We start from the raw sequence: 24,209 nt of genomic DNA, 5'->3' as shown, positions 1-24,209 counted from the left end.
AGTTACATGGAGAGCAGGTAAGAGTTCATTCAGTAAATCTTTTTATTTTCATGGGCTGCTAAAGTGAGGATGAGAAAACAAGTGCAGTTTTCAGGGAGACCACCCCCTTCCCCAAGTCCCACGCAGCCTACAGCCAAAATCAGATGTCCAGGCTCCAAAGACTCTTTCCACGAGGCTGCAGGCAGGCAGGGTTGAATCCAATCTGCGTGAGCACTGCTGCAGATGCAACTGATCTTGTACAAATATTTAATAAAAAAATGCATTAACAGAAGTACGAGAGGGATGTTAACTATGGTGAGAACACACAAGTATTTAAAACACAAGCACCACTGTATCGCCAGATGCATAGCTGCCATTGTGAGAAAGCTAAATATAGAAGTAAATGAAGCAGCATGCATTCGTGACCGCGGGGTCCGCCATGGACTGATCTCTGTCAACGGAGCAAAACATACAGAGGAGCATTGTAGAGACAAACAAATACGTCGGGATTAGATGGCCAGGAAGCTTACTCCTGGTATCATATTCCTAACCAAAGACAAAGGCCTGCGTACCCAGTGAAAGCCAGCTCCTGTTGCACACAGCGTGGATAAAGAAGCCCCACCATTTATTCCCAACGAGGTTACAGATTTCACAGAAGCACAGCCAAAGGCTCAGCAACTAGGTACCTGTTTGTAAGACAGATGAACTGGGCCACTACAGGTTCTGCAAGACAAAGAGCAGCCCTATTCGGATGTCAAAAGCTTCTCTCCTGCATACCTTTGGGGCAGAGAAGGGTTTTGTTCATACCTCCAGTGCCTATCTGTAGCAGAGTCTTCAGTATTACTGTGTTTCGTGAAAGAGCTTTTACAGGTATCCTTTTGTGCTTTTCCTAACAGACTAAATGGCACAGAAGACAAAAACATTACTATGCTCTGCAATACACCAACATGATTACTCCAGATTAAAGCAGGGTCCTCGGGCTTTAAAAGCAGTGAAGCAAAACCCACCCACTTCCCCCAGTGATGGGCTTGAGGTGGCTGTGAATATGCCAAAAGCAGCTCACCTTATTCCAAGAAATCAGGTCTGGTTTTGCTATACGAGTCATTAAAGTTTGTAAAAAGTATTAGCACAAAGCATTTTTATGTTTATTTAAATAAAAATTATAATTTATACAAGACTTTTTAAACAAACAAGATTTTCTTAAAAAATGTACAGGGCAAATTATTTCATTATTTCAATTTTTCATACAGTATAAGTCTTTTGTCAAACAAAAGTTACACTGATAATGAGTTATTTACAACTTCAAAATATAGACTCGAACTTCAGACATAAAAATTTTAACATCCATTATATTTCAATGATTAGAAGTAGAAATTAAACATCTGCCAAAATGTACAGAATTCAATAAAAACTACCAGTGTTTTTAATACAAGTTTAAGTAGCCAAAAAAAAGTACATCCTTTCATCTCTTCAAGATTGGGTAAAATTGTGTTTTTCTTTGTCTGCAGGAACAATAGTAGGGTTTTGCTGCTGGCTTCCTGTGTGGTGTTGCTACTTATAAATAGCTTGTTTCTCTCAATCTTGCCTCACAAAAGCTACAGTGTACAGAAAGGCATGATTTCATATTTCAGCTTTTTTTTTTTTGCCTTTTGAATTTAAATGGTCATCAATAAATAATTAAAGCAGTCAGTTTTCATCTCCCTTTTTTTCCTCCTTTAAAAGGGACTCAAACTAACCAATGCAATTCTACTGAAAAAAGCTAAACCCAATTACACCTGAATGATCCAGCAGTGAACCACACACATCAATAGAACTGCAAATATAAGCAGCAAACAGAAAGACAAGAACATCACCTTCTGCTATTAGAAAGTAACACTTTACATTAAGTGATGCTACCCAGCCTGCTGATGAAGCAGAGCAGGCTACACTGCAAAGCTCGGTAGGACAACTGGAATTTAAGGTTAACTGGAGTGTAATTGTACAAGTCAAGTACTTATTTACTCAACTGTCCATCCCCTCCTGCCCTCCAAGCCCATGAGGATGTAGCAGATGAGCAGGCACGGGAGTATTCATGAGTAAACACACCGAGGGGACTTTCTACCAGCTCTGATGTTCTGTAACACATGAGCAATTCCATAGCAGTAACCTGGACAACCTAATGTAAGTGAACTTTGTCAAATATGTACATAGATGTCTGACAGTTATATTACAATTCTTAAAAAAAAAAAAATCCAGTCTTTTTTCTACACGTTAGAATGAAATGATGTTGCATTGCAGTTTGCACTAGGTTTACTGCTTTAAGAGTAGTTCGTCTTTAAATTCACACGTTAAAGCGTGGATTAATTTTGAATGCCGACACATGAGATTTCCTAACAAGTTTCTAATATCTTTGCTCAGAAAAAAAAAAAAAAAGAGCATATTGCGCATGAGGCATTTCAGGCTGGGAAAAGAATAATTATTTCTTTTCTCCCTCTCTGAAGCCTAGGCGTGGTTAATTGTCCTGGCACCACAAGCACAGGACCTATGTATGGCTCCTTTGGGAACCAGGATCTAGGACAACCCTGTATGCTAGGGTCAAACAGCGAAGGGGGATGTGTGGGGGGAGTAGTAAGTGCCAGTCAACTGATTTCCTACTGAAACTGCTGCTATGATCAGAGTGAAGATATAAATTACACTTGAAAAAATGATACAAAAATAAGAAAAAGAGCATGCTCTCTGTAAAAAATATAGTTTTCTGTTTTCTCAGGAAAAAAAACAATAGCTTTAAACACACACAAGAGATTTTTAAGACAAAATGAATGAATCTGGTTAAGATTTATATAACATTAAGCGATTTTAATGCCTATTAGCCACACTTACTATTCAAGGAAGCTTCTGGAAAGGAAGGTCAAATGATAATACACAGCAGTTACAAAAAAAAAAAGATTAATTGACTTTAAAGCAGGTTTGAAGAAAAAATTTAAGTTCAAGGATTTTAAACAAAAAACCTGCATATGTAAAGTGAAGAAGCCATAAACTGTCAAGCTATATCCATATTAGATGGTGGCAAAACGCATTTCTCAGCCAACTTCACTTGTATGTTAAGCTTTCATGTCCTGATATACACCATACCTAAGGAGGTGTTAAAAATGTGCCCCTTTTTCTGGTCACGTAAAGGTGCTCTAACCAATGAGCTCAAAAATTACATCCTAGCCCTTCTGGTTGATTGTCCCCACCTCGTGTTCACAGTTCCAACTCAGGGAATGGAATTTTACTGCAGTCAGTGTTTTACTTTACAACACCCAACCAAATCACAGTATTCAACAGTATTTCTTCACGTCAAGCTCACATCAAGGTCTTCTATCATACCTCGTCATGGCCAGACTGAAATAGGTTTGCACAGTTTGACTGCCACCTTCTTCAGTACCGCTGCATTTGTTGAGAGACTTTAAGTAAAAATTGTGCTAAGAGTTAAAGACCCTTTGGTGCTTGGCTCCCCTGCCCATCCTTCATTTTACCCCTTTCCCCATAAAGAAAGAAAAATCCCCGATTAAAAAAGAAATCCATAAAACTAAGTCCCATTTTTTAGGTAAGAATTTGCATCTGCAAAATTAGTTTTCTGGGGGACCTTCATATGATGTCTGGAGACATCCACACTAGCAACTCAAAGGACATAGCAAAGGAGAAGACAAACGGGAAGGCATAGCGTAACTCCTACTGTGCTTTAAGAAAAATGCAAATATAATTCTAAACCTCTCAGAAGGGTGCTATTGTATAGAATATAAAAGCTTTCTGTATTAAAGACGAAGGTCAAATATGTGCTTTGCTGCTAGAAAGGCCTGAGAGGGTTTAGATAAGGAGCCCAGCCTTCCTGTTTTACCTGGCAATTGGTTAATTGTAACTAAAATTTAATTTTGCGCAGGGAAACACAGCAACATTCCAGTGCCCCTCAAATTATGTTCTGAAAAGGAAACAGTGCTTTCAGTTGCTATATTATAGTGTTGTTATAAGGTAACTCAAGAGAAAAGCTAAATTAAAGAGAGTCATGTCTCAGTTTAGTTTAATTATTCCCACCTCCCCCAACACAAAAAGCCTGCAAGTCTTTTATGCATTAACATACAAACACCTTGTACATACAACATGTACAATAGTTGAGCCCTTCTACGACAAGTATCTACAGAAATACAAATATACGATGCCTAACATTTTAGGAACAACATTTTGATGCCGTCTTTTATAAAAAGTATCTGCCTGCCTTCCTTCCTCTTACTTTGGTTAATTAGGAAAGGAAGATATAGTTACAAACTTTTTCCTCCAATTCACTGTACAAACAATTTAAACCTCTGTATGCAGGAAAATCTGAACCTAACCCAACCAGTAAAATATCCTTCTGCAATGCAAGTATTAGCAAGGAGGAGTTATTTTAAGTACATTCACAAATACAGAAATACTAAGATGATAATACTTCCTTGGTGTTGCTATCAGAATAATATAGAACCCAATTAAAAACTCAGAGCTGAAGAAACAGACTTCAGGCTACTAGAGTTGTCATTCTCATGTCTTGGGGAAAAAAAAAAAAAAAAAGAGATAATGGGACAAATGTATCCCTAGTGGTATCAGTGGAGTTAAAGGGATCAACCTGTTTCAGTCCATTATCTAGTCAGTTCTCCAAGTGTCTTCCCAGCTTTTAATGTCAGTAAATAAACATTAAAAGTGCTTAATGTGCAAGGCTAATAGTGATGATAGCACTTTCACCGTCTTGTTTCATTTTGTTTTTTGTGTTTTTTTGTTTGTTTTTTACAAAAACCTTAAAAACAAACATGAAGGCATATATAAAATACACTTGATTTATGTAACAGATAGAATATAAACCACCAGACAAGAAAAATTATTGCAAAATAGATGAGGATGTTCATTTTTTTTCACTACCAAGTTGTAAAATAAGAAAGTTTCCTTTAGGTCTTCTATGATAAGATACTAGCTCTCACTGTTGGATGATGCAGACGTTATTTTCACATACTGGTTGAAAATCGTCTCAAAAGCTTCATCTCGGTGTACCATGGCACCAAACACCAAAGGCTGAATGACAAGGGAAAGAAAAAAACAAAAAAAAGATCACATCAATCTGGAAAAGAAAAGTCTTCTTTCAGGTATAGTTTTAGCCAGATCATTAGCAGCAGGAGATGAACTATATTCAAAGTGCATTCATAAAGAAGTAAGAATCCTTTTCTCTACTAAATCCTTGGATGCATGCCAGAGTTTCTAATATTTTCACTTCTCCATCCTCTTCCTAAAACAACCATGGCATGAAGTGCATCTGCATGGAGTACTAGCAATAGAGAATATTTTAACTCTGTCATCTGCTCAGTGCATGAAGTTTTCCTGATTGACCTCTGCCTTTGTTAAAGGTTTCAAAGACTCTTTATCAGTGCCTCTGAGCTTCAGCTCATAAAATATTTATTTAGGTAGATTAACATTTTCAACCTCTTTATTAAGGACTTCTCAATATAAAAAAAAGGTGAGCAGAAAGCTTGGTACAACCATCACGTGACTTAAAGAAAAGCTATTTATAAGTGGTTAGTTTAAAATAAGGTACAGTAGTATGTTAAGAAAAGCTTCAGTTGTCCCAAAGGTATTTGAGGCTTAGAGATATTTAAATCTTTAGCACAATAAGGTCGAAACAGGAAAACTGAATCCTGAGGGTCAGGCCCTCCTACCCCAAAACCTGCCACGCAGCAGACCATTCCTCACACAAAGACACTGCCAAGCCATCAACTTTGAGCTTCAGACTGTTTGCACTGCAGACCACCCCCTATGCTCTCAAAGGAGGTAATGAAATAAAGGAGCAGAAAGGAAGAAGCAAATCTTTCTGAAGTGTTACAGTAAAATAGTCCAGATGCAGTAACACAAGCTGAATGTTTAATTCGTTAAAATTCTGAAACCAGACATGCTGATATGTACACAAATGAAATAAAGAAAAAAGCCAAACATTAGCATAAATGGGGGAAAAAATAAAAAAGCCTTTTTGCTGGTGCTAGCCAGAGAAAGACAACAAAAAGAGCATGAAGTCAAATACAGCTATATAGATATAACCAGCTACTTACTTTTTGTGTAGATGGTGTTGATACAGCAATACCCATCCCTGATCCCGGGAGAACAGAGAGCACTTTATACTAAAAAGACCAAGCACAGACCAAAAGATATCTCATATGTACGGAACGACTGCAAAAGGTGTTGAGAAGGTCATGCAACCCATCAATGGCAGCTCCTCCCAGCCACAACTAACAGACCTGCAGTAAAAACAAGAGCAGGCCAGGCACTCCCCTCTGACCCTAGTCATCACTGCTCGTGCAGCCAGCACTGCCCCTTCCCTTCCTGCCACATATATGTATGTGTGTGTATATATATAAATATATATTATATATATGATATATTATATACATAATATATGTTTTATATATATATACACACATACATGTAAATATACATACATGAACAGGCAAGAAAAAGTGTGCAAGTGTGTATCGTCTAAAGGTTTCCCTGGAACTAATATTCATCTACTGTTTAAAGAAACAGGAAAGAGACCAGAAAAAGCTTCTTTTCAAAACTAAATAGAAAACAGAGTACGTACAGTTGGGCTTTTTAAAGAAAATCTGTCAGGCTAAGATGGAATAAAGTTGGCAGAACTAGAGAATATCCTAAATATGGAAGGAGCCTGAGCGTGGCATGTTTTTACCCATCCACAAATAAAACAAGGCACAGTATGTTTTTATGCTTGGCTGCATAATCTTTGTCTCATCTTCATTAAGAAGCAAAAAAGATACAAAAGAACATTTTCAGCAGTAAAGACCTACTAAACAACAAGCCCACATTGCTTCAGGTATGATTAAAATGCATCAATATGAATTATTAATGCCAAAGAGAATGCTCAATTTGAGCTCAAGTTGTCTCATTTATAGATGTGACATAAATGGAAGAAATTCATTCAAAAATCTGGAGGTACCTAAACAGTAGACACCAAACCAAATTATTTCTCTGCACAACATAATTTAAACTGTGGCACTCATGGCCACGGGATGCAGTAGAAAGCACTGGTGTCGGCCTTTAAGAGTAAGGCAATTTCAGAGAGGTTAACAAATATCTCCATATAGCATGATGCATGGTGTGGACTAAAGCCTCTGGTAACAGCAGGCTGATAAAACTCAACCAGAGGATAACATCGTACTTGCCGTGCTTCTGACCATCCACTTTTCCCCTCTTTTAGTGATGGGATGCCACCAAGACAAAACTCCACTCCGATTCAGTAATGCTACTGTAATGGTTTACCTTTCTCCACTGACAATAATCCCTCTTCCCTCTGAGGCACCTACATTTAAGATGGTGCATCTACTCACATCGACACACAAATTTAAGTTAACATTACACAATTACTGCTAACAAAAATCTTCTTAAAGCCTACACAACTCTAGCAAACAGAGGAATTAAGAAACAGTACAATTTTGATTTTAAAATAAATCAAGAGTGTAAGAGTTTCATAAACTTTTATGCTCATAGAGAGTTTGTGTAGGGTCAGTCTAACCGGCTAGGCAAGGAGTTCTGAAAAATATTCTTTGATGAAAGAATTACGTCTTAGTTATAAAAATCAATATTATTATTTTTTTAAAGTATCGAACAAACAACAACAATAAGAAACACCACAGAAAACCAAAACAAAAGTAGTCGAACAGAAACCCAGCTTTCCCCCCTACTTGCAACACAAACCATCCATACCTTCTGAATATCCGTTATATCCGTTAGCTTTATAACCTTATTTCTTTTAGATGAGCCAGATTTGGAGCTTTCAAAGCACAAGTAACTGAAAACAAGGAAAGAAAATGCTCATTTTGATACAGTATTCTGAAACAAAGCTCACAATATCCTTCCTGTCACTTCTGAAGTTTGAAATCTCACAGGTTGAGATCAGCTTAAAACAAAAAAGGGGGGCAAACGACATGCAATTCAGTTACAGCTTTCAATTTAGAACAAACACTTGTAAATTCTAGCAACTAATGTGTTTGAAAACCCAGAACATACGGTATGCGTACACAGAAAATATATTATTTTTAGATTTCTGCATTGAATTTCTGAGCCCAACAAGTATTTTAAAGATACAAGAAAAAAGTATAGCCTTAAACAGTTAAAATACTAGATCTCAAAAGGCTTATATATCTTTTACTTTCCTAGAAGATTAATGGAAAATACTGTGTTAGTTACACTGTATTGTGATGCAGACAAAAGCTCAGATTTCTAAATGCTAGAGATTCTAAACGCCCTCTATCATTAGGTGACATTGCATACAGATTAGCTTTACTTCCATTCACTACACTCCAAAGGAATTGCAGTGCAAGAGCCAAACAGTAGTCCTGGTACTTATTTCAGCACAGGGGAGAGGGAAAAGAGAAAGTAAGAATTAAAAACAAACAAACATAAACACTAGTTTTGAAACCAAGGCTTGAATTTCTATTTTTTTTGCTGTTGTTGCACATTGCTTCAAGGAAGCTATACGTTCAGTTTGCTTTAAAAAAATGAAACAGAGTATTTGCTAAATAACCATTAATCACAACTCTCAAAATACAATTAGTGTTTAGTTTCTTTTTTAATATACATACAGTAAGTATGATACCCATATCAATGACTGCAGCTACTAACAACTGACTACATAGAGCTGTTCTCCATTCCCAGGCAAGCCTTTCCAAGACAAAAACATGTTTGTTAAGGTTTGCCACACCCCAGATTTACTTCTCCCTCTCCTACAGTGCTTTCTTGAGGTTTTAAAGCACCATGAAAAGGCACTTGATACCCACTTATCCCACTTTGAAACAACACTTAGCAGTGTTGTTTCAAAATATTGTCAAAGGGCTGCTTTCAGATTCAATTTTTAACGTCTGCTGCATTTCCCTCCTAAGAAATGTGTCAAATGTAATGACTCACTTTTCTGTGACATAAAGAATTCCATTCCTGATGTAGTCTGTAGGCATCTTCCTATCTCTATTAATCAAGCAGCAGCGCCAGCCATTTTCACACACTAAAAAAAAGAAGAAATCTTACTTTAAGAAAGAGAAAAATAGATATTACCCCTAGCAATTACTTATAAAGCAGCAGGAAGCATTGAAAACGAAACTTTAGATACCCAAAATCAGAGGTATTTACAAAGCAAAGCCTAAACAAGGTGTTCTAGACATTGTAACATCTGTTTTAACACTGGTAAAATAATAATAATTTATAAATCAGGAAAAAAAAACAACCCACACATACACGATTTTTACTTTAACATTTGCACTACCACAAAAGGCATGACAGGCTGTGGATTCTCACGCAGAATTGTAAGGATACGGAATGAAGAGATCACCTCCGTTCATCCCAATTCAAAGCATGTATTTTTTTAATTAAAAGGTTATATTTGTACATTTTGCACTGAAATGGAATCCAACTTGAAATTATCCTCAGCTTTTTAGAACAGATTCCACTAATGTAGCCTTTCCCTTTGGAATACCTGCTAAAGGACGCTCATTTTCTGACAAGTTAAAAACTTCATGGAAATTGCCCCTCTTGGTGGTATGGAAACGACTCGTGTCCTCATCTTTGTTTATTCCGGTCGGGGCATTTGAGCCCACATAACTTCTGGATGCTGCTGTCTGAAGCTGCAAAAAAATAAAAATAAACATAATTCTAGACTGTGAACAGCAAAGCTTTTCTCTTAAAAACATGATTAACTATTCTACCTTAAAAAACAAACAAACAAACTGTAATACAGTAACTTTCATTAACTTTGGTGAAGTTGACTTTGGACTACTGAATTCTACTACTTCTTTATCACAGGCTGTAACGTGCTATCTGAAGACAACCTTTCAGAGTGCTATGCTTTGATAGGCACCTTTTGCGGGGACAAAAGCACACGGCACTAGATACTCCTGCCCTAAAAATACCCTTTACTGTAGAGAAATGGTAATCTGATTAGATACAGCTAAGTCACTGCACACAACTCCAAATTACTGCACTAGTGGAACTAGTAATAGCTAATATATTATTAGTACTTAGCTTGTCTTCAAGAGACAGGCCAAGCACAAGATATTTTTGCACAAAATACGTTTATAAAGAAGAAAGAGCAAACAAAGAAAGAGGCACGCAAAACTGCATAAGCTCATTATGAATACAAATGCTGAAATTGAAAGGCCACGCTATGATCCATACCTTTTCATGCCCTGACAGCTAGCAGGAAAAGAAACAAACAGCACAAATGTGACAGTGACAAAAGAAAAAAGTGAAGTCTATTTAACAGTATAATACATAGAATAAAACATGAACTGAGTGAAGCTGCAAGATCTTGCTCACATACCAAAAGACTACATACAATGAATGCAATTAAAAATGAGAGTTAGCAGTGGTTAGAGCACACCGGTTCAATTTATTCAGGTTGTGTTAGAGTCATTGATCTTTGCTTTGCTTTGAAGTTGCTCTGACTTTTGAGTGTAGACATGTGAAATAAAACTGAAATGGTTGTCAGCATCCTTGAGGAAAAAAAAAAAAAAAGAAAAAAAGGAGCATGGAGTTCTTAACACTGAAGTCCTTCAGTAAAATCTACTTTTAAACAGGACTCCTGAACCACTAAGACTGCCCTAAAAAAAAAAAAAGCCTTACTTCTGGAAGGACTGAAGGCAGTTTCTTTCAGAAAGCTTGCCTCCATTTGCTTTTTTCATCTTGGTAGCACACCACGCAATTCTAAAGGCTGGCTTTTGTCATGAAAGCAATACCAGCTCCGTTCTTAGTCCTACTGTACACATGCAGTTAAACTGGCAAACTGACAACACGCAAGCTCGGGACTAAGCCCTTCTCCTGTACAGCCCAGTGCTGTCGGAGGGTAACTAGCCTCAGCTGCTTTTGGAGTGTAAGTTGGCAGCACTCAACACTTCACAGGATTTAGCTCTAACAAAAGAAATACAAAGCAAATGAGAAGTGTGCACTGCAATCACTGAGTATAAAATCAGACTGACAAAACAGTTATGCACAACAGAGGGTATTTACCATCCAGCTTTTAGGGTAACCGTAATACAACGATGCCTCAAGGGAAAAGAATAAAGAAAGTTGAGATTGAAAGAAAATAGTTGACAATAACTGTACTACTGCTTCAGTTACTGCCCTTCTGCTGTGCCCTTAGCAGTGATTAAGCCCCTGGAACCAAGGAAAATAGTAGCTTCCCCAATTCTTTGTGTGGGAGTAAAGATCAGATGAATTTTTGGAAGGCTCTCTTGGACAAGTTATTTGGCTCCATACGCACGTAACCAGGTGAAGCTCCACGGCCCAAGACACACAGAAGGTCAGGGCAATAGAGCTAATGCGTTTTGCTCTGGAATAAAGATTATTCCTGCTCTCTGCTGCATGGCTTCCTACCTAACCATTATATAAGAGGCAAAAATAAAAAGGTGGTTAGGCTTCAGTATCGTATCCCATCCCGAGGCTGGAGATGTGAGAAGCTCTGCCCTTGCTTTGAGTCCTTCCTAAAACAGGCAGACGTTTCCATTAAAATAAGTAGCTCATTTAGCTATAACCACCCAGGCTAGAGACAAACCGTGGTCCATTCCTAAAAGAAAAGCATCAAACCCGATTTTAATAAGCCTTAAATATAACTGGAAGTCATTGGATTTGTAATGCCAGAGGAGTCCTGTTACCAACGATTAAAACTGTTACCAACGATCTAGAAGCAGGCAAGCAGTATTCCTTGCTGGTTCCACTTGACCTGTCCTCAGCTTTTGACATACAGCCTTTACCCATCAGACAGGATTTTTCTCTAAGGACATGGGGTCAGGGTGGTACAGGCAATGCATATTGCATGGTGTCTAAGTTTACGGTGTCGTGTGCACTGTTTAAGGATAATAAGCCAAAGCAAATGCACGTAAGCTGTACGTGCTTCCAGGCTCCACCTTTTGTAAGGGGATCAAAAAGAAAAAAAAAGGAAAACCTATTTGGGTTTTACCTTTTATAAAATAAGAAAAAAAAAAAAAAAGAAAAAAAAAAGAGAGACACAGAGACCAAGTTAATACTTTCAAAGACATTTTGAAGCAGGTAATGCAGTCCTGCATGTCCTTTCCAGGACAGGGAAGAAAAGCCAACCCTGTCAAGTCAGCCTCAAAACTCTGGTCTACTTGTCAAAACTTAAGTTGTAAGGAAGGTCCAGGAAGGACAATTACTGTCTATGGGTGACACATTCAAGTTCAGTAATTCAGAGCCTTTCCATTCCTAAAACAGATTACACAATCATCACAGTATGTGAGTGATAACCTACAATGATAACAGGAAGTTTTAAGTCAACCTTCTGCAAGCAACTGAAATAGTCTGACTACAGCTGACAGAACCTACAGCTCTGTCTAACCACTCACTCATCTCTCTCACCCCTTAGAAAATACAAACAAAAGAGTCACTTTCAGTCAGAGATTTTCTTCTCTTCTACTTCCTTCTGAAATACTCGTTACATTGCTGTTACCATTTTGCCACCTGCTGCTACATTTCCCCCAGACATGAAATTTCTTCTTCTTCTTGACAGGTTAACCAAGGGTTCATGTGTTCATCCATTTTGCTTCCCAGATGTGTTCTCAGGCTGAATTATTGCTAAGTGCTTCACATTATAGTCAGGGAGTTTATGAAAGAACTCAGAAACCCCATGAATGCAATTACATATTGTAATAAGAGGCATTAACCAAACACTAAAATGGGATTAGACTGAAGTCTATGAGACTAACAAAAGAAAAAATTACTGTTATGAGTACCAACATGGTGAAAAGTTATTTGTCACCACTAACTTACATGTCATCTAATACAAATAACCTTAAGACATAATACCTAAATGTGTAAACTACTTTACTAATGCTATCAATACTTATCCCATTAGTAAGCTACATATACTCAATCATTTTTTTTTTTTTTAAACTGTTCTTCAATCCACACAAGCAGCTGAATCTCCACTAAAAAGAATGCCTGGAAACAGAGAGAGGCAATACGAGACAACTAAATTTTGACAACAAAAATCATACAGAATGTATGTTACAAAAATTGGTATGAATCTGGACAGCATCATTTTTGTGCATTTAGCTTCCTATGATTTCCATTATTTGTGTGTATGTGTATAAATATACACATATTTTGATAATAAATTCGTTTCTTACAAGAAACGAATTCTAGATGAAAACTCCGTGAATCTTGAAAGTAATTATAAAAATAGAACTAACACTGACCATTAAGGTTTAATTAACCTTCCCCTTAATGTGCTCTAGTCACTGGGGAAAGGGGGAAGGGAGAAAGGGATCTGAATTTCAGATGTTGGGAACAAAGAGACGAGATGACTTATTATCCTTACCCGTCTCGACACTGTAGCATTAGATCGTTCTTTGAGCTGTGGATCTGTTGGGAGGCTTGTCCAGATGATATAAGGAGTATCATACTTAGCTCTTAGTCTGGGGCATCGTTTGAAGATGAAATCAATAAGGAAAAACTTGATTCCGGCATAGAGTCCTGAAAAAAAGGTCACGATAGTATGCATGTTGTAAGGGCATTAAGAACATCGCAGTTTTGACCACGTTTTAAAAAGTTCACCAAATTCTTTAAGTATCTTCATTCACGGTGCTAAACCATTCTCTTGGTTCTATTTGGATTCTTCTTACAAAGGCAGGAAGCTACTCCTTTTCATCCCCTCCCCAGATCCCTCTCTCCCCCAGTTTTTAAACACAAAGCTTCTTACTAGGCAGAAGAGCATTGATATAATCCAAACATACGTTGCTTATTAACAGAAACGTTCTGAAAACGTAATATACTTCCAAAACAGGAAACATGCCAGAGCATTATACTCTGCAGTTCCTTGCAAGAATTTAAATGGCAACAGAGGGCTCTCACGTACTGCATTAAACTGTATCTTCCAGTCCAGTACGCCTTATCTTACTGAAGATATTTCCTTGCATTCTGCCAGATTAAGAGGGTTTGAAATAGTCTTAAAACTTCAGTGAACACAATTCAGATCTCCTAAGAGTCACAGTAAGAAAATAATTCCTCACACTCATAATTCAATAGCTATATCAAGCAAATCTATGTATATGTTTAAATTTGAAGCTTGAAGTTCAGTGCCACTGAAGGTAACACTCGTTTGACCATCTCATTACCTCAATGAGTTAAAAAATAAAAATAAAAAAATTATTGGCTCACAGGACATGGCCTCATACCTTAGAGAAGACAGTCCTGTGCTGTAGAGGGAGCTGTCTTTTCCCAATTCCAGCTGAAAGTGGAAGTATCTGCAACTTTACCCATAGTAGTCTGTTTTGTCCAGCCTGTCCTCCAAGTTCTACAAGTAGTCCTACCAACCTCTTCACTTTTTTCCAGCCCTACCATCCTTGTGCCTTCTGTGTGGTCCCATGTATTTCATTTACAAGGAAGAGAAAGCAAAAAAACCACCAAAATATAGGACTTCCCGGAAGCCTTACAGCTGGCACTCTGAAAACCTCTGCAAAAGCTCATCATAAACTTTCCCACTTCAAGGAGAAAATACATTACTTTTTCTATTATATTATGTATTCAGAGGTGGTTTTCAAAATGAACACAACAAATGATGCCAAGCACAATGAAGATACTTTAAAACACTGCATTATTTATTAATGCAGGGTTTTCTTTCTCATACTTGAAAATTCTCCCCCTGAAGATCATGCTCTATTTTAAAGCATTAAGTCTAGACTTTAATAGGTCAATTATTTATTGTGTTTACCCATTGCAAGACCAATAATCCTGTAGGGCAAAAAGCAGGATGCAATAAAAGCCGCCCATAGAGCAATGTAGAGCTTCTGTGTTATTTCTGGTTGGACCCACATGAACAAGCTGAAAACACACAAACAAAGAAAAAAAAAATCAAAACTGTATTACCATGCTTTCCAGACATCGGTCAAATCTTAAGAGGGTAAAAAGACTCATGTCAGATAACTTACTTTTTGATTTTTTCCAGTATGTCTGCCATCTTTCCAAAAAGGTTCTGCATAAAAAGCAAGAGAATTAAATCCAAGTCCCATGTTATTTTGGTGGGGTTTTGTCCACATAATAGAAATCAACAGAGTTATCTTACAGAACAAGCAATCCCTGGAAGTGATTTTTGTAATAACTTTTAGCTATTTATGTACTTTGTAGTTGAGTAAATACAGCGTAGAACAGCAATATTCAATGACTTCCATCTCATTTAACACCTTGTTCTGTAGCTCATGATTATTAGAAGTGAAGGGAAGAAGTTATTCAGCCTCAGTGGTATGACTGCAAGGTGTTTACATCACTGTAAAATTTTTAGATTACATTGTCAGAATTTGAAAGTTAAAAGCTTCTGTCATTTGGTAACAAAATGGAAAGTCTGTTGAAACACTTTGAGCACTGACATTTCAGGAAGCAGTTACTGACTTCATGAAATGTTGGTCCATTAGTTTTTTTTGAAACCTACCACAACGAGGTTTTTATAATATACTCTTGAAGTTATTAGATTCCATATAATCCCCACATTGCAGACAACTGCTCTGTATTAACAGTGTTACTCAGCAACCTTCTCTAACTGATCCTTGCTGTCACTGCACCTGTAAATTTCCTCTTCCCAATAAACTTCCAAAGGTAGTCATATAAACGTAGGAGAAGCACGGTCGCTTATTGCCCAGACAAAAAGAACCAACAAATTGGTTCTGTTGCTACCAATGGGACATCATTGTAGCAAGAGAGCACGCTGATGGCTCACCACACTCCTACCTGAGGCTAGCAATGGCTCACTGCCACAGGAAGCTCCTTCCCCGCTCTCAGTCACATGCCCCCCACTTGACAAAGAGCTTGGTTTCATTTTCTGTCAGATTAATTTTATGCTGACACCATGAACAAGGGGTCAGGCACGTACCACAGCCAGTAGAAGGAAGGAGAGGAGAGTACACGGTTGGCAACAGAAAGGTAAGCTACTTTGAGCAGCAGCACATTGTTAGACATGGCACAAGGCTGCAGTTCAACTAGATGGTCGAGTCACGGGGCTACCAGTGTAGCTCATCAAAATGATTCAGCTGGAAGAAAACCTTCCCTCACCCTTTGCCATGCAAATAGCAGATTTCAGGGTCAGGCAGGGTGGTGGTGTCTAAGAAACATACTATAACAGAGATGCGGTACAAACTGTTGAACTAACAGCTAAACTAGCAGCAGCCTTCAGATTAAATTGTCACTAGCAGATTGGTGATATGGATCCATGCTCCAGCATACTGGTAAGATTCACACCTGATCTACATTCTTCCTGATGTCTCTATTGCTTGTAAGTGAAGATTCCTATGCAAGAAAAGTGTTGTTTAAGCGTTTGTTTTCACACACTGTGTAACGAAGTGCTTTGACCACTTCAGAATGAATGAACCTCCTTGTTTTAGGGAAGCAGCAAGAGAGGTGTGAGAGTAGCACAGTACCTGAGCCTTCTGAGCCACATCTAGAACAAGCTGAAACTTTTCAGATACCGTCAGGTCCTCTTTCGGGGGTTCCTTGGGGAAGAAAGAGAGACGATCAATTAATTTTCAACTCAGATGAAACTGGTATTTTACAGAACACCTCATGAGAACGTGACCCCTCCACGTTCTTGGCAACAATATTCTCACTTTAAATGATCTCTAAATCTACCAAGTTTCTCCCATTGTTTTAAATCTACTGATTATGTCATACTGATGGTTATCTTTAGCTATGAATGCTTTTCCTCTGTGACATATGCAAATATAGTAATATGACACTACGAAAGACACAGCAAGTCTTTGAAGCAATGCAGTTACAATGGCTTTCAGTCTCCACCATAGACCTAAACTGACTTATTTCTGGTCTAGCACAGAAATGTCATTTTTATAGAAGCTTCACAACTCTTATTTATTTATTTTAAAGTAATCTAGTATTGGCCTTTTAAAAGTAACAACATTATCCTGGAAGCAAGGCCAGATGATAATTCAGGTTGGAAGGGACCATAGTAGATCATCTAGTCCAACTCCCTGCTTATAGCAGGGTACATAAGTAATACCTTCAAAATGTCGCTAAGGAAAGAGACTGCAAGGCTTCTTGAAGACCCCACAGGATCTAACGTGTCCCAAGCTGCTACATTAACATTTATTGCAGAAATGTGATTCAAGTGCAGAATATGTTATGGTGAAGCACTCAAATGTAAGAGTGCTGTTAGTAAAGATTCCTAAATTGCAAGAGAGAGAAAAAGAAGTTGTAGTGTCTTTACATACACCTTACTATTCCTTCCTGCCTCAACTAGCCACACAAACACACGGGAAGGTTTTGAAGGTGCAGCTTTTAACATAGGCGTACAGAACAAACTGATCAAAGACTTACCACGGGTTCAGAAACTTCAGGCACAATGCTCCACTGTATTCTCCAACCCCTAGAAGTTACGGAAATAGTTAAAGATAGCAAGTATTTCTTCTCCACCTGCCAACATGGATTGTTTGCAAGAGGTTAAAAAGCAGTTTTCTGCAATAAACTCTTACGGTTTAAAAAGAAAACAAAAATCAAATGAACCACCACATAACAAAAGCACAAGTACTCAACCACAAACAGCTTTAAATGTATATAAATTATTTTTAAATGGTATTAGCTAGGTAGATATTGCATAGAATCAGGTCAATGCACAGAGGATTTTTTTTTATATGAACAAAATTGTATCAACTTATTCAGGAGTTTATTTGCTCCTATTAATTTTCAAAGAATGGAGTGTCAGATAGTAAGTGCCAATTAGGAAATCAGAAAATGAGTTAACAATATGCACACTAAAAGGTCTGCGGGGGTTGGAACTAGGTGATCCTTGAGGTATCTTCCAACCCAAGCCATTCTATGATCTTATGATACTCTGAATACTGTTGAATAGTTTTATTTTAGAAATTTTAAGTGTTGAAGGATTTGTCTGCTAGCACATAGCATCATTTATGATGACCCAAGTCAAATTAGGAGACATTTCTTCTCAGAACGAGCAGTCAGGCACTGGGACGGGTTGCCCAGGGAGGTGGTGGAGTCACCGTCCCTGGGGGTGTTCAAGGAGAGGTTGGACGTGGTGCTTAGGGACAGGGCTTAGTGGGTGACATTGGTGGTAGGGGGTGGTTGGACCAGGTGATCTTGGAGGGCTTTTCCAACCTCAATGATTCTATGAGTTTATGATTCTAAGTCACAGAAAATAAAGATAATGCCTTAGTGTAGTCAAAAATTATAGAACTGAGTAATGAAATCAGTTTGAATTTTACCTTGTTAAGCTGAATTCACAACATTAGGAAAAATAACAGGTTATGAGTCAATAAATAATAATAATAATAAAACAGATTTCAAGCGAAGTGTTACAAGAGAATGATCTAGTATTTAAGTAAATACCTGGCTATGAGGTAATTTAGGGACAACCTCAAAATTGCTAAAAATAAGAACATAGGAATGGCCCAGCCATGCCATACAGCATTCATGTAAATCTGCAGATTGAGAAAAAGAAAAACAAGAGATGTGGATTACAAACTTGGGTACAGTGAGTCATAGACTGTTTCCCACTGTACCACAGAATCACGCAACTCAGATCATGAACATTAATGGATTTTAGCCACCCCACGACTGACAACAGCCCTGCATTCATGAATGTTAAGTTAAAACTGTACGATTGAACCAAATCTCCAGAGATAACACGTAAATAGTTCTCAGCCACTTGAGAGACTGAGTATTTCCCAGGCTGCAATCACATGATGGCGTAGAAAAAAAGAATGAACCTTCAAGTCTGTGAATCTGCCACGTGAACACGATAGGGTCTAACCTCATCTAAGGCAGCCGAAGTAACGGCACAGTAGAAGAGCAGGAGTTATGACAATTGTACCCTTACAGGGCAACAGGACAAACCCACTGCATTACTTCAGGTCAATTAAATCCCAAATTCTTTACCAACTTAACAATGGTGGGACAGGCTCCTTCTCAATATTCTCTCAACTGTGTGGTGCAAAGTAGCATTCAATAAGGCTCTGTAACTTACAGGGGTGGATCATGGTGGTGAAAACGTCACACACCTTTTCATTAAGAGGCTCAACCTGACAAAGTTAACTAAAACTACTGCTAACAGTTTTCTTTGGCATCTGAATATTGTGTCTATATCATGACACAAAGAATTTAGATCATTTAATTAACAAGTAGAAGAAAAAAAATTAACAAATTGAAACTCCACTAAATAGTTATATCACAGCAGTATGCAAACTTCCTTACATAGCCCTGTGGGAATACTTAAATTTAGTTCATGCGAATACTTAAATTTAGCTCACAGACCTCCTGTTGGCACATTAAGCGATACTCAAATCAAGACACTTTGTCTCTCATCACTAACTATGATCCTAATCAATGGAAAAGAGCACTGCTGGTGAAGATCCTTCCTATCAAATATAGCCTCTATCAGCATTTCAGCTCTAGAAAAGGAGAGATTTTGCAGATGCAGAAGAAACCATCAATTTATAGGACAGGGAGACAGAAAGCAAGGAACATGAGAACAATGCCCTGATTGTTCTGTTATTTTAACAGTTACAAAACATATCAGAATCCGCATGGCTTTGAAATACAATTAAAGCATCAACTACATGGTATTTTGTGTTAAATGTAATTTCACTGTTTGATTTGACTTGAACTGTAGCACACCCCTACTCATATATGGTATTTTCAATGAATTTCAGTAGATAATACATTTTAAAAGTTCTTACTACTCCTGGAGGAATTGAATAACTTACAATAAAGGCAATAGCAGAAGTGTAGATAGAATACCAGTCTGATAAGGCAGAAAGATTCTTCACAAAATTAGTAACGGGTTTGGCACCTCTCTCTAAATAAAATGGAGAAAAAAGCACAATTGTTAGAATTAGCTGACAATGGTGTTAAATCACTTGTAAATGGTAAACAATCAAATCAGAAAATAGGAATATTCAGGACATGTAAATGTAAAAAGGCTTATCCAAATTAAGGAAAATGAAAACTTAGAGACCCATCAACGTAACTGAACAATTAGTTGAGTAATACATTTCCAAAAATTTAAGTGTCTTATTCAAGACAAAGGCTATGTCTAGACTCTTAAATACAGACCAAATAAATAAATAAATAAGAAAAATCAAGCATAGCATTATCTTTATAAAAGTTGAATGCCAACAGCAGTCTGTTCTGAGCTTTGTTCATACCACTTCCAAAGAGCTCAGCACAGGTCAGCTTGTCCTACTGCAAAGCAAGGTAAATTAGCCTGACTGGACTCCGGGTCACCAAGGAGCAATTCACTGCTACTCCAAAAAAGCCAACTCCAAACCAGGCTAGGTATCTCTTGGCTGCAGTTAAACTGTTCGCACTTTGCTGCTTACTAAGCCAGGAGACAGAGGGCGTCACTGCCTGAGGGCGTTTGTCTCTCACCTCTGCAGACCTTTGCTCTTGCCGGGTGACAGATCTGTGCAGGGAGAGGCATTTCTCCCACATGCTGATGCACACAGTCAGCTAGCAACAGCAAGAGCTCCCTAAAAAAGACTTGTCCTTTACACTTTCTATTCCTATATCCCCTTTTACTGCTTAGCTAGGAACACAGGAAAATAGGAAGGGGCTTTTGCAAGACGACCTTTGCTTACTCTACTAGCAAAGCTGATTTTTGCCTTTCCCGCTGAGAAGAGCGAAGACTCCCCTTGCAGGGGGGGCCCCAGTAGTACCCACCCTTGTTTGCAGTACAGCTCACAACTTTGAAAGGCTTTCCTCAAGAGAGCCTGCCACTTGCTGTCCTAGTTTGTTTGACTTGAAATGCAGCTAGCCTTGATGTATTCCCTATGGGAAGCGATTAAACAGCGAGACTTCCTTGAGCATCAGTGACACAAACAAAGCAGCGGATGAAGCAAGTGGAAGGGGCAGGCTCAAGGCACCAGAGGAGGCCACTGACTCGAGCACTGCTTCCAGCAGTTCTTTCCATCTGCTCTGCTCTACCAACACCAAACCTGCAGGGAAGGTCAACACTTGGAGCCACTGGTGACAGAAAGGCCCTTGAGAGGTCTCGGTGGCAGTCAGGCACTCTTGGACAACGGGGATGTAGATTTTGTGGCTCACCTGGTGGTAGTTAAGAACTACTCAAAGCTTAAGCTCAGTGTTTGTTTTTTAAAGCTATTCCTAAAGGCAATGAGCACCCACCACAGAGAACAAGTCACAAGTGTTCTCCCAAAGGAAATTATTCTAATACTGGTGCTCATTCTGAAGAGAACAAAACTCAAATTACACAGAGATTAAAGACCTGTATTTGCCTCCTCCCTACAATACTTTAAAACCTCAGGACATAAATTAGCCTTTTTTTTCAGGATTGCAATTCTCTGTTGCACAGAAGGTTAAACTACTTTGTTTAACCTGCAGTCACCCATCCTCCACTTTCCAAAATAAGTTATCAGCTCTCAAAGAGAAAGAAATGCAAGACACGCTCAGGGTCTGCATGGTCCAACCCTCCCCCTTTGAAAGCATGAGCTAAAAGCTTAGCAAGCAAACTACAAGCAGCTCAGGCGTAGCTTATGGTCAGTGACTTTTGCCACTGGAAAAATAGGCTGTTCTCACTCATTAAAGTTCACACATTTTTATTAGCACTGCATTTTTAGTTCTGAGATACTCTGTAATTCAAGATTAAAGGTAAGTTCCTACCACTACTCCTCTAAGTTACTTTGTACTCCAAACATACAGGATTTCAGGATTTGTACTCAATAATTCAGGATTTCAGAATCACTTCTGCTTATGAACTGGAAGAAATATTTCTGAACATCAGATTTTGCATGCAGCAGTCCTCCCAACAGGGTTACTAAGAACTACTTTTACTTGCAGAAAATAAAATATTTTTAAGTACTTACTTAATCTTCTCATATTTTCAGTCAACCTGAAAAAAATAAAATTAGCTTGTTAAATAGACTACTAGTGAGTTATATTAAAATGCAGTTGATACACATTTGGTCTCTGAAAAACTGCTTACAGTCATAACTTAAATGTTTGTGCATAGAGCTTCATTCTTGCCTGCTGTGAAGTGTTTCTAGTGGGTAGTATAGACTATCTTGCATCAAGCCAAAAACTGAAATGTAAAAGCTCTCCAGCCTTACTAAGCCTTTGGCCACACTTTTTGAGAAGTACATGACAGAATCTGCCAAATAATACCTTCTATTCTACCTTAGACCACAGACAGACTTCAAATTTCATGTTTCAGCCAAGGTATTGACAAACCATTTGAGATAGCTCAGTATCTTCAGTTTCATTACCTTTTATAGAAACACTTGCTCAAACCACATAAAAGTTTGTGTTGTGTTTTTAAAAGAAAAAAAAAATAAAGCAGCAGCAGCAACTTGTAAAGAAGCCAACAATTTCTGACAATCATGTTAGAGATTTACCTTCTAGCACTAAGTGGCTCCTCTGTTTCCACTGTATTTTCCTCTGGCTGAAATCTGAAGTCCTCAACATACTCCCCAAATTTGTCACAAAACCACTTTTGGAGTCTTGAACATACTGTATGACTACGCTTATCTACAAAAAAAGAAGCACTATGTATCAGGATATTACATGAAAACATCACACAAAACCTGCATCTGTTCCCATACGCTATATTTCACAGCAATTTATGCTATTTTTGTAACAGCATTTCTGTCCTTCACTACCACTTTTCATGGAAATTCACTATGCAATCTATTTCTGCTGTTTCACAGAAAGAGCGATTATACCATACTTGTAAAAGATGACTAAAGGTGATTCCTGCTTCCAGCAGGAGCTTTGCTGTAAGTACAGCACATGGGAGCATCTTATTACGGAAGTACAAGAATTACTTAAACACTCCACACAGGTGCGACTTTTTAGCAAATGCTAAAAACGTTCTCCTGTGTTCCTGTAAAGAAAAGACTGCCCTAAGTCTCAGCACTCCTATGGTGCTGAAGGGGCTGCTAGAGAAAAGTAAGCGTAAAGCAAAACCCTCCTGAGCAGAGAACAGGACAATCACCTTACAGCCATGCTAACTGGAGAGGAAAGAGTTTCAGTGGAAATCTGGAATATGGCAAAGCAGTGCAGGGGAGAGCAAACCAAACATCTGGTGTTACCTCTAACTTGGAAAATCACTTTCTAGCAGCAACAGACAGACTATTCTTTGGAAAGGACGGTCAATAACACAGTGTAAGAAAGAGATGGGTCACAACTAGGACCTAACTTAGTACAGAACTCCATAAAATTAACACATGATTAATCAGAGGCATGAAAGACTGATCAGCCAACTATGGCTGCCTAAACTACCCTTTCTAAGCATACAGAAAGGGTAAGAAAAAGCATACAAAAGCGTAAGAAAAAACAACCAGGCCTTGGAAAACAGGATAAAATATATATTAATGTGTGACAGTGAACTAAGAAAACCAAGGACTTCAATGCCAGTTCACAACTGAGAAAAAGCTTACATTTGAAATAAAGAACATGAAGTAGCTGCCCACATGCTAATAATACTTGAGGTAGTACTGAGAACAAAGTTTTGAGCTTACAGCATGACAGATAAAAATGGCAAGCTGTAGTTCACAAAAAAGACAGTACTGACGTTATGGAAGTACATGAGGAACAATTTTAAATACTTCATTCAATCCACAGACTTAAAAGTCTAACTGGTACTGCAAGAATCAAAGTTGTGGTTTTGCAGTAAAAAATTCCACTAACCTTTTATATTCAAAAGTGGTTGTGCAGTCACAACCATGGGGAATGTTAAGCAGATAAGGGGACAGTGGAAGATCCCACTGTTCCAAAATAAGGAGGATGGCTAAGAAAAACAAGATGAGCAGTGCGAAAACAGTAAAAACAAAAATAACAGGCCCTCTAGTCACAAGAGAAGAAGGGAAAAAAAGGGGAAAAGGAGAAAAAGATTCATCAAATAAAATTGTACATATATGGCATAGTAGAAGTGTCAAGTAGGTTGTGAACCTGTAGTACTCAACCAATGAAGAAACAGGGGGGGAATTAAGCGTCAGGTAATAGGGAATATAAGGTTATGATATACTTTTGCTGCGTGCTCCTGCTTGCAAGATGCCCGCCATTGCAATTGCAAATAAACTAGCTTCACAGAAGACCCTGTCTGAGAAAATTATTGAGAGATTTCTCACAGTACTCTTAATCAAGAGGTGTGGGAAGAAAACTCAAGTGTTCTGAGATTGAGAACCTGTCTGTTACCTTAGTTTTTTCAGATA

At 38.1% G+C, this 24,209-nt stretch overlaps 1 protein-coding gene across 8 annotated transcripts in view; it reads right to left on the bottom strand.

Moving 5' to 3' along the window:
* Nucleotides 1-1,105: 1,105 nt before the first annotated feature.
* GRAMD4 (GRAM domain containing 4) overlaps nucleotides 1,106-24,209 on the bottom strand; it is a 79,355-nt gene continuing 56,251 nt past the window's right edge. For 7 of the 8 annotated variants that reach the window (XM_040544726.1, XM_040544728.1, XM_040544727.1 and 4 more), the window contains exons 6-19: nucleotides 22,392-22,524; nucleotides 21,864-21,889; nucleotides 19,746-19,837; nucleotides 18,370-18,461; nucleotides 17,344-17,392; nucleotides 16,434-16,505; nucleotides 14,955-14,998; nucleotides 14,738-14,847; nucleotides 13,346-13,500; nucleotides 9,491-9,638; nucleotides 8,929-9,022; nucleotides 7,729-7,813; nucleotides 6,063-6,131; nucleotides 1,106-5,037 (exon numbers count right to left, since the gene is read on the bottom strand). In XM_040544726.1, the coding sequence (XP_040400660.1) occupies nucleotides 4,936-5,037; nucleotides 6,063-6,131; nucleotides 7,729-7,813; nucleotides 8,929-9,022; nucleotides 9,491-9,638; nucleotides 13,346-13,500; nucleotides 14,738-14,847; nucleotides 14,955-14,998; nucleotides 16,434-16,505; nucleotides 17,344-17,392; nucleotides 18,370-18,461; nucleotides 19,746-19,837; nucleotides 21,864-21,889; nucleotides 22,392-22,524 (1,271 nt within the window). In that variant the 3' untranslated portion in view covers nucleotides 1,106-4,935. The remainder of the gene's footprint in view (nucleotides 5,038-6,062; nucleotides 6,132-7,728; nucleotides 7,814-8,928; nucleotides 9,023-9,490; nucleotides 9,639-13,345; nucleotides 13,501-14,737; nucleotides 14,848-14,954; nucleotides 14,999-16,433; nucleotides 16,506-17,343; nucleotides 17,393-18,369; nucleotides 18,462-19,745; nucleotides 19,838-21,863; nucleotides 21,890-22,391; nucleotides 22,525-24,209) is intronic. The other variant, XM_040544729.1, reaches the window with a different exon arrangement.

The sequence above is a fragment of the Cygnus olor genome, chromosome 1 (assembly GCF_009769625.2).
Source record: "Cygnus olor isolate bCygOlo1 chromosome 1, bCygOlo1.pri.v2, whole genome shotgun sequence".
NCBI classification, from domain to species: domain Eukaryota; kingdom Metazoa; phylum Chordata; class Aves; order Anseriformes; family Anatidae; genus Cygnus; species Cygnus olor.
This window is presented reverse-complemented; position numbering and strand designations above follow the sequence as displayed.